The following is a 14,230-nucleotide window of genomic DNA, read 5'->3' as shown; positions in this document are numbered from 1 at the left end:
TTTTCATGTCAAGATCCAGTCATTTTGAAATATTGAATAATCATTTTTTTCAAAAGCAGATACCAATGGGCAAATTTCTGTTGCTTATTTATGATCCAAAGGTTTCCATTTAGAAAATGTGTTTTCTATTTTATTTAAAATAATCTGACATTTTTGAGAAATGTTAATCATGTACAGAGACTCAACACTTCACAACTCGAAATTATTAAAAATAAATATATGTTTTAATTAATCAAAAATAAAAAACGTTTGATAAGCCTGAGACATGAACAGTTTAGGCATATTTGCATGAAAATGACTTAATTGATTATAATTTTCAAAAAGAGGATCAATACATTATTATAAGTTACTCATGGTTAATTTTCTGTCAATTTACAAATCAATTATTGAGCGAATTGTTGCAGCTTTAATGTTGAGTAGTTTAATCAATTAACGACGCATCTCAGTTCTATTAGCTCCTCTTATGTTTTGTCTTGTAAAAGATTTTAAAGTAGTTAAATAGTCATTTGACTATTGACATGAAAATAAAATACTCGGGTGAAGTACAAGTACCTCACCTCAGAGTAAATGTGAGTCAAAGTAGTAACAGAGAAACTCAAGGTTCGAATCACTGAAGGTTTCTGGAGGCAGGATCTTTTCCAAAACAACGGGTGAGTGAGTTTTACTCACCGGGTCGCACCGGCGTGAGCAGAGGTGTATCTCGCGTCCCACCCAGCGGCCTCGGCGACCCCGCTCCCTCGGACCGCTCCCTTGACTCAAACCCAGCGCCCGCCTCCCGCTGCTGCGCCATCGCCACTTAGCATCGCGTTAGCTCTGTGGCTAGAAGAAAGCTAGCTCGCTGCGCAGGGGGGGCGAACCGCCGCTGCTCCGAACGGGACCGAACTAATTAACCGCTTTTACCGAGCGACAGACATTTTACTCGTTCACGTCGTGGTGAGTATTTTGTCCCGAGACATTTTTCAATTTTTACTTCCTTTTTCCTTTTGGTTTTTGGGATTTTTGTTCCACGGTGGGTTTTTTGTTGTGTTTTTCCATATTTTTTTTTGTTGCTGTGTTTTGCCAAAGGACGCAAGAGCTAGTTAGCTAGCTAGCGAGGTAGCTAGCTTAGCTAACCCGGGGAGAGAGAGAGAGACACGCAGAACACACGCACGCTGCTTGTGTTTTTTTTAGCAACAAAACAAACAAACAAACACGACGACGGTTTCATTCACGTTTTGTTTTTCGTAGCGGTGGTTGTGGAGACTTTTCCTCTGACGGGACTGACGGTGTTTTTCCTCGCCAGCCCTCCAGCTAGCCACCTAGCTAAGCGGCTCTTTTTGGTGTGGTAGTCGCAGCTTTGTCCCGATCCCCAACCCCCCCCCCCCCCCCCCCGACCGATCGCAGATTATCATCGGCTGCACGGTTTATCAGCATTTTGCAGGTTTTGATATATTTTTTAGTATTTTTGCAAAGCAGAGGGACTGGTTTTGATTGCTGTGTATTTTTTCACGATGCTTTTCGATGTGTGCTGGGCTAGCGTTAGCCATGCCAGCCGGCTTTGAGCCCCAGCGGCTAGCGGAGGCCCCGTGGTTCACTGTGTAGCCTGGTGGTGGCGCTGTCGGGCTCCAGGGCGGGTAGTGTTGTGGATGGTTTAGGTAATTTTTTCACGAATCCCCCCCCCCCCCCTCCCCCAGACTCGCTCTCAGTTTGTTTTGGATGTGGAATAGATTTTCTTCTTTTTTTTTTGCACCTCCCATGATGAAGAGTGGTTTTTGTTTTTGTGGTTTTTGTTTTTTTGGAGGCTTCCCAGTTTTGTTGCTGAACGTTGCACACACACTTAACAAAAACACGAATTAAACCTTGTTAAACTGAAAGAGAATAATGGCTGTTTATGTGTTGTCCTGATCGACCCCCTCCCCTCCTCCCTCACATCCACTCTCACCAGGGGTTCTGGTTCACTGCAGACATTTTGACTTCCCTCAGGAAGCAGAGCTGAACAATACATCCAATGAATCATTGGGACCCTTGATTTGAACTCAGCCAGCAGCAATATCCTCTTAACTCACAAGCTTCCTCTGCTGGGTGAAAATGTCTCATGTGAGAAAATCCTCAAAGCCACATTTAGTCTTTTTCACTAGAATGAGTGGAAAATACTCTCAAACATCTGTAGATCCTTTAAACCTCTTTTAAAAGCACTTAAATGTCACTTACAATGAGTCTGTGGACAGGTATCACTTGTATGTGGTTGTGGGCTGATGGGGAAATGTTGACCATCTATGAACCAGTACTATTACATCTAGAAGACTAGTGCTGGAGGCTTTTTGTAGAGCTGCAATTCACAGTAGCCATCCAAACACTTGTATTGATTAATCTCCCCATCAATTCTCTGCCACTGATCTGGGTGCAGTTCCTATTAATCAAGTAATTTCTTAGAGCAGTGTAAGTAAGAAATAGAAAATGAATTGCATTATGAATTCTTCAGATCTAGGGGACACTAAAAATACATCCTTATAAAGTCATTCTGCATCCCAGCAGTAAATATATTGTTCTCACATCCCACATGTAGTTTTGATTTATTTATATATATATAAATACATATTTAAAATAAACCTAACCTGTAAAACATGACGCCCCTCCACACTAACGTTCCTCGACGTTAAAGGAAAATGAAATAACGACATAAAGAATTGACATCTAGGAAAGTTAGTTATTTCAGTAGTTTGCATTAACTCTGTTTGTCCAAATATAAACATGATTTAGTCAAGTTTTTGATATAAAGACGTAGCGTTAATGTTTAAGGATTATTTACACAACTTGAGTTGTGGTTGAAGTTTATCCCTGGCTGACACGATTCTGTTAAAAGGCTTCATCTTCTCCCGTCTGACCTACAACCACATACACAAACACAAGCATATCAGGTTCTACGCTTTAATCATATAAATCTTAATGGTTTGGTCTCTTTGGTGTTAAATGTGCATCTCAAGTATTATGTCACATCTCGTATATATCATGGGATATTGCACTTGCACATGTGTTCGGCTCAGGCTCTAGGTTGTGTGTCTAGTTGTATTGGTATTGTCCCTGGCGACGCATCCCTCGTGTATTAGTAGTGTATTTGTGTTTGCCTCATCCCTGACTTCTGCACACAGACACACACAAACACACACAGCCCAACCAGGTAAGACTTGGAGTAAGATAACCCTGTCCACTTGACTGAGGTGTGTTTTCTGTCGCCTCAGTATAAATCGTGAGGGGCGAAGGTGACCGTCGAGACACCGGCCCAAACTGAACCCAGGCCACAGCGTCAAACATCAGACAGACGACAGCCCTGCACACAGACGCTATGGAGTGAGTGATGAATGTTTAGCCCCCTTGTCAGGCTGGGGGGGGGAGTGTACTGTTTATTCCACTACTGTTGTCATGTTTTCCTGTATGAAGGCTCCATTTCCAAATTCACACACGTCTCTGAGCTCCACTGAGCGTCACAATGTTCCCTGGGTGTAACGTGCCCTCATCTATAGATAGTCTGTCTGCTCAGCTCTACGATGCCAGAAGAATATTGGTTTTAAATCGGCAGCGAATACAAACAAGTTACACGATGTTGGTGCTTTAAACCTTTTGGTCTCTAGAAAACCGTAAATTAATTACAGCTGCAGCAATCGTCAGGAGAGTAATCTGCAAGCATTTAACAATATTTCATTTTAGTCTCTCTTTTCTCAAACAAAGATAGATGCAGGTTCCAGGATTATTCTTTTGTCAAACATGTTTTCACTTGTTGACAATACAAGACATGTAATGATGTCACCCTGGGCTCTGTTAGTGTGTAAACATTGTCCTCTACTGGAATAAAATGGTGCTGCAATGCAGATGATACAAATTTCTAAACATGGAGAAGAGACTTTACCAAAGTTTCAGTTAATGAATTATATATATGAATAATTCCAGTTCAATTTCTTTACTCTAAACCAAAATCTCTGGGGAGGAGCCCCAACCACTGCTTGGTAAATAATGTTCACACTGTTGACCTGCCCTGTGTTTCTTAATAAGCCAGTTAATGTTTCATACAATCAGTCAGGTGGTTATCGGCCACGTGTCGGTCACTCAGATCCTCAAGCTCTTGAAAATGAGTCGTTTGCCTCAGAAGTTCATTAACATGCGTCTTTTTTTAGTTACAATAGGAAATAAGGATTTCAGTGGGGGTGTCAGTCGTCTTTGAAATGAGCCATACAGAATGTTGTGTGTGAAGTGTTGGATCCTTGTTGTCCAGATGCTTTATTGTTCAGGTTAATGTTCAACCCGAGTTTTCAGCTCAACGTATTTACACAGTGGCACTAGATGTAATGTCATCAAACAATGAAATGTGGTATAAACCTCATCGGTTATCACCAGAACCAATAAACTGAGGACAGTCTCGTCTGCTGATGTTACATCACTGCTTTCACTAAGGAGACTAGAGATGTTAGAATTGCACTCAGTGTCTGACCTGTGAGTTTATAACAGGTCTCAAAAAATGCTTCTATATATAATCTGCCAACGAATTAAATATAATTTGATTATTTTTTTAATAGTTCTTACTTGCAGCTGAGATAGAAAGGACATGTTGGACACGTGTCTCCTGCTGGAACAATAACTGTCCCTCAACCTCCTGCAGTTTTCTCCTTCAGATTTAACCTTTAGTTTCCCTGGTCATCATGTCGTCCTGGTCCTCAGACCCTGCAGCTGGAGACTCCTACACCTCCGTGACAGGAGGAGTTCAGACGGGTGGAGGTTGCTCATGCACGCTGCTAAATCTTTGCTTTTTCTGTCTGTCTGTGTGTGTCTTCCCACTAGTCGCTCACCCACCACTTCCAGCCTGATGGCCAGCAGCAACGTCACCAACAAGACCGACCAACGCTCCCTCAACTCCAGGGTCTTCATCGGCAACCTCAACACCCTGCTGGTGACGAAGGGCGACGTGGAGGCCCTCTTCACCAAGTACGGAAAGATCGTCGGCTGCTCCGTCCACAAGGGCTACGCCTTCGTCCAGTTCTCCAACGAGAGGAACGCCCGGGCTGCGGTCACTGGAGAGGATGGAAGGATGATAGTTGGACAAGTGCTTGGTAAGGAAACATTCTTTAACTTTTTTAAATTGGAGAGAGAAGTAAAGATCTTACACCCTCAGCATCCTGACATTTAATTCACTGCCGATAAAACTCCTGTCACATTGTTTTCCTGTTTAACTTTTCTGCATTTTGAGTTTGGTTTAAATTAAATATTTGATCTGTGATCTTTAGATTAAGCCATGTAATGATTTCTGGTCTTTTTTTTGATTCCTCAGACATCAACCTGGCCGGAGAACCCAAACCACAAAGGTCAAAAACCACTAAACGCTCCGCTGGAGACATGTACAGGTCACTCGACATGATCGTATACATACATTGTCACTGCTGGTACACCACAGAGCTAAAACCCACCCGACACGAACCGCCAGACCTCAGCCAAAAATACATATAATATATATAGAAAGAAATAAACACTGTCACGTCATCGTATTTCCTTCCTGACACTTTTTTATTCTTCTTCCTGAACAGCAGCTCCACATTTGACCTCGACTACGACTTTCAGAGAGATTATTACGACAGGTGAGTTAAACGTTTCCTGGTTTGAACAGAAAACACAACGATGACATCGATATGAAAATGACCTATTTTTGTTGTTGTCTCTGATCCCAGAATGTATTCGTACCCGTCCCGTGTCCCCGCTCCTCCTCCTCCTCCTCTGTCGCGGGCTGTGATCCCGTCCAAGCGCCCGCGGGTCAGCCTCAGCGGAGGAAGCAGCCGGCGAACCAAGAGCAGCTTCTCCTCCTCCTCCAAGAGCAGCCAGAGGATCTCTTCATCCAGAGCAAGTGAGTGTTTCACTGCTTCCTGCAACACTATCCACAGCCTCGTTTATCACTTGTTGGCAATGGGGAGCTCGGCTGCCCTCACTGGAAGCTGCGTCACAGCTGTACTTATAGAGATTTATTGTTCTTATTTCTCTGAAGTGAAAGTGGATGAGCTGCAGAGCATCAAGCGGGAGCTGACCCAAATCAAAAGCAAAGTGGACGACCTGCTGGAGACTCTGGGGCGCATGGAGAAGGACCAACACAAGAAGTCGAGTACGAAGGAAACTCTGTTTGTTTTTATGGTTGTGGATGTTTTATCTGTCAGGCAAAAAATATTTTCTTATTTTCTAAAATGTACAAGTACTAAACCAGGTATTTTGTCTAGTAAAATTTGCAGTACAGAAAGATCTGTCTAATTTAATAGTGAGACAGTCCCCAGATCAACAGAGGCACCTGCTGCTTTTTAGAACTTAATTTAATTTAATAGAAGATCATTTATGAAAGTGTCTCTCTGTTTGGCTGAAGCTAAGAGCATTAAACCTGAGCCGGGAGAAGTGACCTCACCACCTCACTCGAGCAGCAAGAAGGAGGACGGGCTGAAGAGGGTGAGAGAGTGCCAGGACATGAACGACTCAGATGAGGAGGAAGAGGATGATGAGGACGAGGATGCCGACATGCTGGAGGAAGAGGTGAGACTCCATCCAGGTTCCAAACAAGTTGCTGATGTTGGCAGCCTCAGGTTTCATGGATCCTCGTTGCTCACACATTACAGATAAAAATGATTCTCTTAGGGTTTAATATCAAACTCACTGCAGGAAGGAATGAGCTCAAACGAGTTCTGACCTGGCTGCTCATTACATCTGTGTAGCGTCAAGGGTTTTAGTTTTAAAGGGGACATATTATGCCCATTTCACCAGTTGATATGGTTCCTTGGGGTCTTAATGAAATGTCTGTAACATAATTTGGTCAAAATACCACAAGGATCATTTAAAACAGGACCTTTAACCCTGTCTAAAATAGCCCTCCTCAGATTGACCTGTTTTTTTCCAGAGTTTTTTGGACAGTAGACATGCCAGATCCCCAAATTAACGTGTAGAAGCACTACAAAAGTGGTATTTTCATGATATGTCCCCTTTAAATTACAGTAAATGGAATTGACGAGCAGTTAAGTCTCTTCGTGAACTTTGAACTTAACCCAAATGATCAAAAACGCATAAAACACGGACAAATACAGAGTATTGTTGCAAAATAAACAATTAATAACCACACAGTCAACAAAACAAACATCGTTGATAGTTCTTTAATTATATAAAGAGAGAAATGTCTTGAATCTTAAAATGGGATTAACTCTTGATTGACACATTGTGCAGGCGAAGAGGGACGATGACGACGATGAGGAAGAGGAGGGCGAGCATGTGGAAGGTGACGATGACAGTATCAACGGCGAAGACGACTCGTAGACGCCGACACGTGGAGCGCTGCACGGCTTCCAATAGGAACTCAGACTCTGTTTTAACACTCATTGTAGATACAAAAGGCAAATGTGTACTCACACAAACACACACACACACACACAAGCATGGTGCACACGCGATGTTGTTCCATTGTCCCTGAAACTGACTCCTTCTTTTCTTTGTTACTTTCATCAGTTGTCCTCGTTCACCGTCACAGGAATAGCTAGCTGTAGTTTTTGGTTTTCGTGTTTTTACTGAGTCGTTACTTGTCTTCAGGCGAAGACAGACAAATGGACACCTAATGTTCTCAGAGACGACAGCTCGACGGACATGTCTTAATGCAAGGCCCCAACTTCAGCTGCGAAATATACGATTTTTAGGTTCCATGTGTTTGTCCTCATCGGTGAGTTTGTTTGACCTCGTGTGTCTGTATGTTAACGTCAGTTTTTTATACTATTCCGTTTATGTTTAACTGTAAAGAAATAAATTGCAATAAAATATTAAAAGTGATTTGTGTCCTCATGTCATTTTTTTCCCCCGACAAACTTTATTGTAGATTTCTAGGGGGTGAAAAAGTTTCTTTAAAAATGAAAATGACCAAACTGCATTTTGTATCAATTAACTTTTTATTAAAAAATAAAAAAAAAGATTTAAATGAAGTTTGAAAACATATAATCACAATTCAGAGTCCACTTCTCAAATCAGAATCTTTTCATCATGTTCGGTCGGTGCCACCGAGAAATAAACAGTTTTACTGTAGTTTAGTTTTCATAGTTGCAGAAGAAAATTCAGAATCAAGCTTCTAATAATAATATTCACACAGTGGAGTCCTCCCGGGTCCTGAGGTGTGGACCTGGCAATTCTCTAAAAGGCCTGATCCTAAATGAGGGCGAGCACAAACAGCAGCAACATAATGGTGTTCTTAAGATCAAATGTTAAAGGTATAAAAACTATAAATCCATACGCATTAAAAACATTCTTTTATAAATTAGTCATTTTTCCACCACCAAGTCATGGACAGGAAATTAAAGTGATTTGGTCACAAACACCTTCAGCTACCTTCTGAACTATCATCTGTTTCTGCTGCAGCTACAACTCAAACTTTCACACGGGTGCAAAACGTAATGCGATAAGTTAAGTTTAACATTTGTACAGTTGTCCCCTCGTCTGTCCTCTGTGCGTCCAAGATGTCTTCAGGCCACAGGGCGTCCTCTGGACTCAAGCTCTGTGTGTGAAGGACAGAGCCACGACGCCCAGCAGGAGAAGCAGAGCTGTCGAGAAAGAGAGGAGACGTCAGTCAGGGAATGTTCGTTAAACTCTTCTCTCCTGTTCTTTGACTCTGGAGCTCAGTTCAGAAACAAACATCCTAAACAAACAAATGAATCATCCTGTGGTTTAAAGACCTGAGGATTGTTTTTTGGCTTTGAGGAACCTTCTGCGGTTAGTCACTGATTGTTCTTTGTGTTGCTCAGCTTTAACAGGTACATCTGGTTCTATTGTGTTCTGTTCTGCATTGTGTTGCTGTGGAATCAGAAACCAAGGAATTAAAAAGCCGGGGACACAAACAGAAACCTCACCCTGCACGGCAGAACGTTTATCTCTGTGAACCAACCCTAGATTCAAATTAGACCGAGTAGTTTTTTTTCTCAGGGAGTGATGATCGGATTTGTAGTTGTGAACATGATTGTGGAGTCAGTTGTGTTGTGTTTGTCAACATGTCACTGGCGGATTGTTGGTTGTTTACCATATGAGTGGAGAACGCTACCGGCTCCTGCTGTTGTGGGTGCCACGGTGGTGTTGGTGCCGTTCCCACTCGGGTCGGCCAGGTTCAGAACGCCGCTGGTAAGGGCGACGGCGAACGCACCAATCATACCTGAAGAATCGAACCAAGCGTGAGAAACAGGAGCAACTATTTCATTCATGTTATTGTACAACAACGAAATACAAAGTGAAACAGTGATTATATTGTTGGTCTATTGTTTTTTTTATCCCTTTGTGTCAAATGTTTGTATTTGAATAGACCAAAACAGAGTAAAGATGGTTTCTACACAATCTGTTGATAACTACAAATGGGACTAAAATGGTTTAACATAATCTGTGAGTGTTTGTGTGTGTGTGTGTGTGTGTGTGTCCACTCACTTCCAGTAACAGGACCGGACCCCAGGAGGACCTTGAAGCTGGTGTCCTGGGTGTTCCTGGTGGTGCTGGCGTTCACATTGGGGACGACGAACTCGCACTGGATCAGGCTGCCGTTCACCAAACCTCGGATTTCTTTCACTGGCTGAAAAGACAAAGTGTCATCAAGGTCAGACGAGCTAAGAGCAAATGAAAACGAACAGAAACCTCTTGGTTCGAGTCCCTGTAAGTTGATCTCAGTACAATTTGACAAATGAGACTAAATCCGTGTCTGAAAGGTCAGGAAATCATTTTGTTATCTGATTTATAGGTTTGTTAAATATACACTAAATGCATTTTGACACAAGTAATATATATAAAAATCGTGACCATCCTTATGTGCATGTGTTTCACATTCTGTTGATCCAGTTTCATATCATGTATTGAGGATAATTCAGATCCACATTAGGTTCCTCCTCGGTTTGGGAGGACAGGTAAGAACTCACCGTCTCCGTTGCACTGAGCATTTCGCTGGTGTTGTTTCTCTTCATCGTTCTGAAGAAGAACTTCCCGCCGTCCGAGGAGTTCTGAGCACAGATGAAAAGCATGGTGTTTCCCTGAGGAGGAGGAGGAGGAGGAGAACACAGGTTATTCCTCTTGGTGAAGACAAAAGTAAATTCCAGTGTCACAAAGCGTCTTTGTTAAGGTTGGAAATGAGTCAATGGTTCAAGTTTCTAACTCTGCTGGTTGGAAACTGGTCTGACAAAGCTCTAAGGAAACAACATCATAATTAAAATAATTAATTTATTGTACAATCATTTATTTATTTGTAAAAAAGTTCAACATGAAAACATTTCAAATGAAATTAATACTTCCAATTAAAAGTTTAGATGACGTTTTTTTAAGGTATTCTTTTTAAAAGGGATTAAATAGCAGCATTTAAAAATGAATTTGTTATTGTTGGACAGTAACGACCTGAACTGGATTGCAGGGGTGTGGACTCACATTCTCATTAAATACATGTTGTGTTAGTAAATGTCCCAGGGTCATATTTCACATGTGTGTGGGTTGAGTGTATCTCTCTCTCTATGGGAACCGGATGTGGAACCAGGATATAACTCGACACTCTGTCATTTACCGTCAGGTGTCATGAAACTCAGGTATTTAATCACAGCCTGGGTGTTGTCTCTATTTGATCTGTGTAAATCTGAAGCGGTTGATTTGAGGAAGAAGATCTTTTACAGGATACTGCCACTGATTTGGAATCCATAAAGTTTTTATTTGTGAAATGCAGTAGTTTAAAAACCATAATATGATGTAGTTCTTCCTCCTAAAGGTAGATTGTAAAATATCTTGTTTGCCTTTTTATAGACGACACTTGGAAGGATGCAGTGTGGGTCTGGAAAGAGCCCAATACAATCTGCTGCAGCCTGATTGAACAGGAATGTGCTCTGTCCAGTGCTCTGTGTGTTTTACCTGAGATTCATCAGCAGTCAGTCCCAGTGCGATGTAACCCGTTGAGTTTCCTCTGAGCTGGACGGTCACCTCCGCCCCGTTGGGAGCCACTGGGGCGGCGGCCACCGCAGAGCCAAACAGGCAGGTGTCGTTTCCTGCAGGATCACAGTCGGTTGGTGTCTCCACACACACTTTAGTGGATCCACAGCCTGCACGAGTGATGCTCACCTGGCAGACACACAAACACACAAACACACATTCACTTACAGGACAAGTCACTAAAATAAAACAGCTTCAGTCCGAGTTTTCGCTGGGAAATCGTGTGAAAAACTATTAAAATCATTTGAGAAATTTTAATAAATACTTTTGAGAAGGAAGTTATTTGCATTTGAGACTAAAACCTGTTATTTCCTCACTGCAGAGCCGTCAGAGGACAGTGAGGTGAGTCAGGGGTTCTAGCTGACACCACGTTTTTATGTTTTGTGATTTATATGAGTAAATATGATGGTGGCCGAGTCAAAGAGAATCACAACAAGAATTTCAGTTAACACACAACAAGGAGGACATTTGTAAAGTTCCAAAAATAAACATGATACTATAGCTGGTGAGTATTTTATTGTCCAATCAAATATTCAACAGTAGAACCTGCTGGTCAAACTCTCAATATGGTTGTTAAACAATATTCATCTAGTGTAAACAGTACAAAGGTCGATTCGACCCTGACGTTAAGTGGAATGAAAACCAACCTGTGTGTTGTTAGCAAATGATAAATGAGCTGTGGCTTTGACAGCCGGGGCCATGAAGAGCATCACGGCCGCAAAGCACAGGATGAAACCTCCTTCCATTTCTAACAGGGACAGGAAAAAGATTTTTAAACTTCCAACACAAAAAAAAAATCAACATTTCTGAAACGATATTTCCTCAGTAGCAGGTTTGAGCCTATTTCCAACTACATAACTTTATCAAATATTAAATAACTTCACATGTAAAACGTCACAAATTCCTGGTTAATGGCTTGTAACATAAAATATATATGCACATGTGAGTGAGTATTACTTGTATCAACAATAAAGTATTATTTATATCAAAAATAAATAATACTATTGTGGAGAGATAAGAATAAATAGGATTCAAATTGTATCTGTAATACCTTGGGATAATGATAATTAAATGAAGCTTAATTAAAACAACTATTTCAGTTTTTAATCAGCTGTACAAAAATATGTATTTCAGGTTTTGTCCTTCCAAGGAAATGTAAATGTCTCTAATCTGCATCTCTAAACTTCTTCCATTTTCTTTAAAATATTCACAATATTAATCCTTAGAATTCACCTAGTAAAAAATAACTCTCACAATAATCAAAGATTTGAGGATAATCCAGAAATAAAGATGAGGTTTAAAAAAAAAGCTTTGATGGGACTTACCTCTGAGCTGTGAAAGTGACCTGTAGAGTGAAAGAGCTGTTCTGGGTTCAGGTGTCTCTGCTCCTCTGAGGGTGGTGATACTGGGGGAGAGATGTAAATCGGCAGCTGTCAGCACTGGTGGTGGAGCTGTAGGTGATGTGGGTGGTGTGGGTGGTGAGGCTGGTGATGGGGCAGGAGGCTGGGTATATGCAGCATCCTGGAGGAGGTGCGGCTCTGTAAGAATTCACCTGAAAACCAGTCCTGCAGGTCCGTGCTCCCTTGGCGGAAACTGGCAGCATCATTGTTACTGGAACTTTTTGATGTTGATGTCACAAAGAACTTCTGTTGGGAAATCCACAGTGAAACTTAACTTTAAATTCCATTGTATACTTATACTAATTAAAAACGTTATACTGGTTAGAAGCACATATTGTAGATGTTTATGCATACTGTAACCTGATCAAGACACTGTGATAAAAAGTATAAGTTACATTACATTACTCTCAGGTTAGATTGACATCTTCCAGTAAAGAAGATTCCATTTGTTTCCTGAAGTTGCACTTTGAGAATATTTGATCTATCAGTGTTGGCAATCTCTCTCAGTTAAAAAAAAAAACAACAGAGAAAACAAACTACACAATAAGTCCTTTGTGAGTCTCGACATCTTCTGAGACGGATCACATTTCCGTTCGGGGTCACGAGTGCTGTAGAAACATTTGTAACCAGGTCAACACCTGAAGAAACTGAAGAATGAATTAAACCAGAAGTTTCTACACTGAAGTCGACAGCTACGTTTGTGACACCGGGAGAAAATCTCTATTTGAAAAAGAATTGGGATTTCTACTTGTTTTAATTAATTAACATGGTTTAGTTCTGAGATTTATATTCCCAAACACTATTAAACCCAAAATAACTTTGCTTAGCGATCACAAAATATTGTTTTACATTATGAAATTTAATACAAAGAACTTGACACTTGTAAAAAAAGACAAAATAATTGTAGTAACGCTGCTGCAGATTACTAGATTACTCTTAGACTGAAAATACACAATCAATATATTCACTATAATGGATAACTTCACTCAATCCAATATGTACAATGACGGTTGATTATTATATATTATTTTTAAATATCGGTCGGCTCTTGCCCAAAGGCTCAACGGCTCCTGCTTGGCAACCTACTGGGCCCAGCAGGTTTCCAGGCTGGTAGCCCAGCAGGTAGGGCAACTTGATTTCCTGATTCCACAGAGATTTGAACCATCACATCACGGAACCAGATTGACTTCACTCTACACTCGAGTTCCACCACATGAGGTCACATCATGTGATCTACTGAGGTTTTGAAATGGGAATTTCCAGCAGTAATTTTCTCCTCACACTGGTCACACCTCTTTTCTCTGGATGACTTTGTGTTCTTGAAGGTCACCTGCTCCAAAAGTAATAACTAACAACTAGTAATTCATTGAGATTGAAGGTTTCTTAGGTGACATGAATGGTTCTGGGTTAAAAAACGTATTTTAAATACATCTCTGAGCTGAAGGGTTCACTGAGCTCCCGTCACAATAAGGGTCATTTCTTTTAGAACAGGTTTCCGTGATTCCCTCAACAAACACACTGCCGGGTTGTGCGTCGCCTCCACATCGTAGTTGTCGTTGTGTTTGCTCTGTAGGTTTGGACTGTTTGATCAAAATGCCCAGTTTGAAAAGAGCCGCGCCCCGAGAGGCGTGTGGTCACCGCTGGGGAAAGAAAGGCCGAGTCAGCAGGTCTAAGAAAGAGAGACTAAATATACATTACACATTAAAGATTCGTGATGTATAGAGGTCGAGCCCTTTCAGTGTTAAAGAGAAAACCAACAGTTCCAGCAGTGAGCAAGCACTCGGCTCCGAGGGAGAGATAAACATCAGGAACAGTTGTGTAACGAGTCGGTGACTAATAAACTTCATTTGGACATCGTGGTCCTC

General features: G+C 41.4%; 2 protein-coding genes across 9 annotated transcripts; one reads left to right on the top strand and one right to left on the bottom strand.

Annotated features, from left to right (window-relative positions):
* The first annotated feature begins 791 nt into the window (after nt 1-791).
* On the top strand, nt 792-7,806 carry LOC128454292 (heterogeneous nuclear ribonucleoprotein C). 8 transcript variants are annotated; one of them, XM_053437656.1, is made up of 9 exons: nt 792-933; nt 3,219-3,327; nt 4,810-5,078; nt 5,297-5,330; nt 5,553-5,600; nt 5,691-5,863; nt 5,999-6,115; nt 6,368-6,531; nt 7,213-7,806. In XM_053437656.1, the coding sequence occupies exons 2-9, from the start codon at nt 3,323-3,325 to the stop codon at nt 7,300-7,302; spliced, it is 900 nt and encodes a 299-aa protein (XP_053293631.1). In that variant the 5' UTR covers nt 792-933; nt 3,219-3,322; the 3' UTR covers nt 7,303-7,806. The 8 variants fall into 8 exon arrangements, with proteins under 8 accessions (XP_053293631.1, XP_053293630.1, XP_053293628.1 ...); XM_053437655.1 differs by having other exon boundaries at nt 5,550-5,600; XM_053437653.1 differs by having other exon boundaries at nt 5,297-5,369; nt 6,002-6,115.
* Nucleotides 7,807-7,903: 97 nt separating this feature from the next.
* On the bottom strand, nt 7,904-12,511 carry LOC128454311 (putative ferric-chelate reductase 1). The gene is made up of 7 exons (XM_053437675.1): nt 12,291-12,511; nt 11,613-11,713; nt 10,888-11,094; nt 9,918-10,028; nt 9,436-9,577; nt 9,041-9,169; nt 7,904-8,567 (listed from the first exon to the last, which is right to left on the bottom strand). Exons 2-7 carry the CDS (start codon nt 11,709-11,711, stop codon nt 8,515-8,517), a joined length of 741 nt encoding a protein of 246 aa, XP_053293650.1. The 5' UTR covers nt 11,712-11,713; nt 12,291-12,511; the 3' UTR covers nt 7,904-8,514.
* Between the last annotated feature and the right edge of the window lie 1,719 nt (nt 12,512-14,230).

This window comes from Pleuronectes platessa, chromosome 13 (genome assembly GCF_947347685.1).
Source record: "Pleuronectes platessa chromosome 13, fPlePla1.1, whole genome shotgun sequence".
Lineage (NCBI taxonomy): Eukaryota > Metazoa > Chordata > Actinopteri > Pleuronectiformes > Pleuronectidae > Pleuronectes > Pleuronectes platessa.
This window is presented reverse-complemented; position numbering and strand designations above follow the sequence as displayed.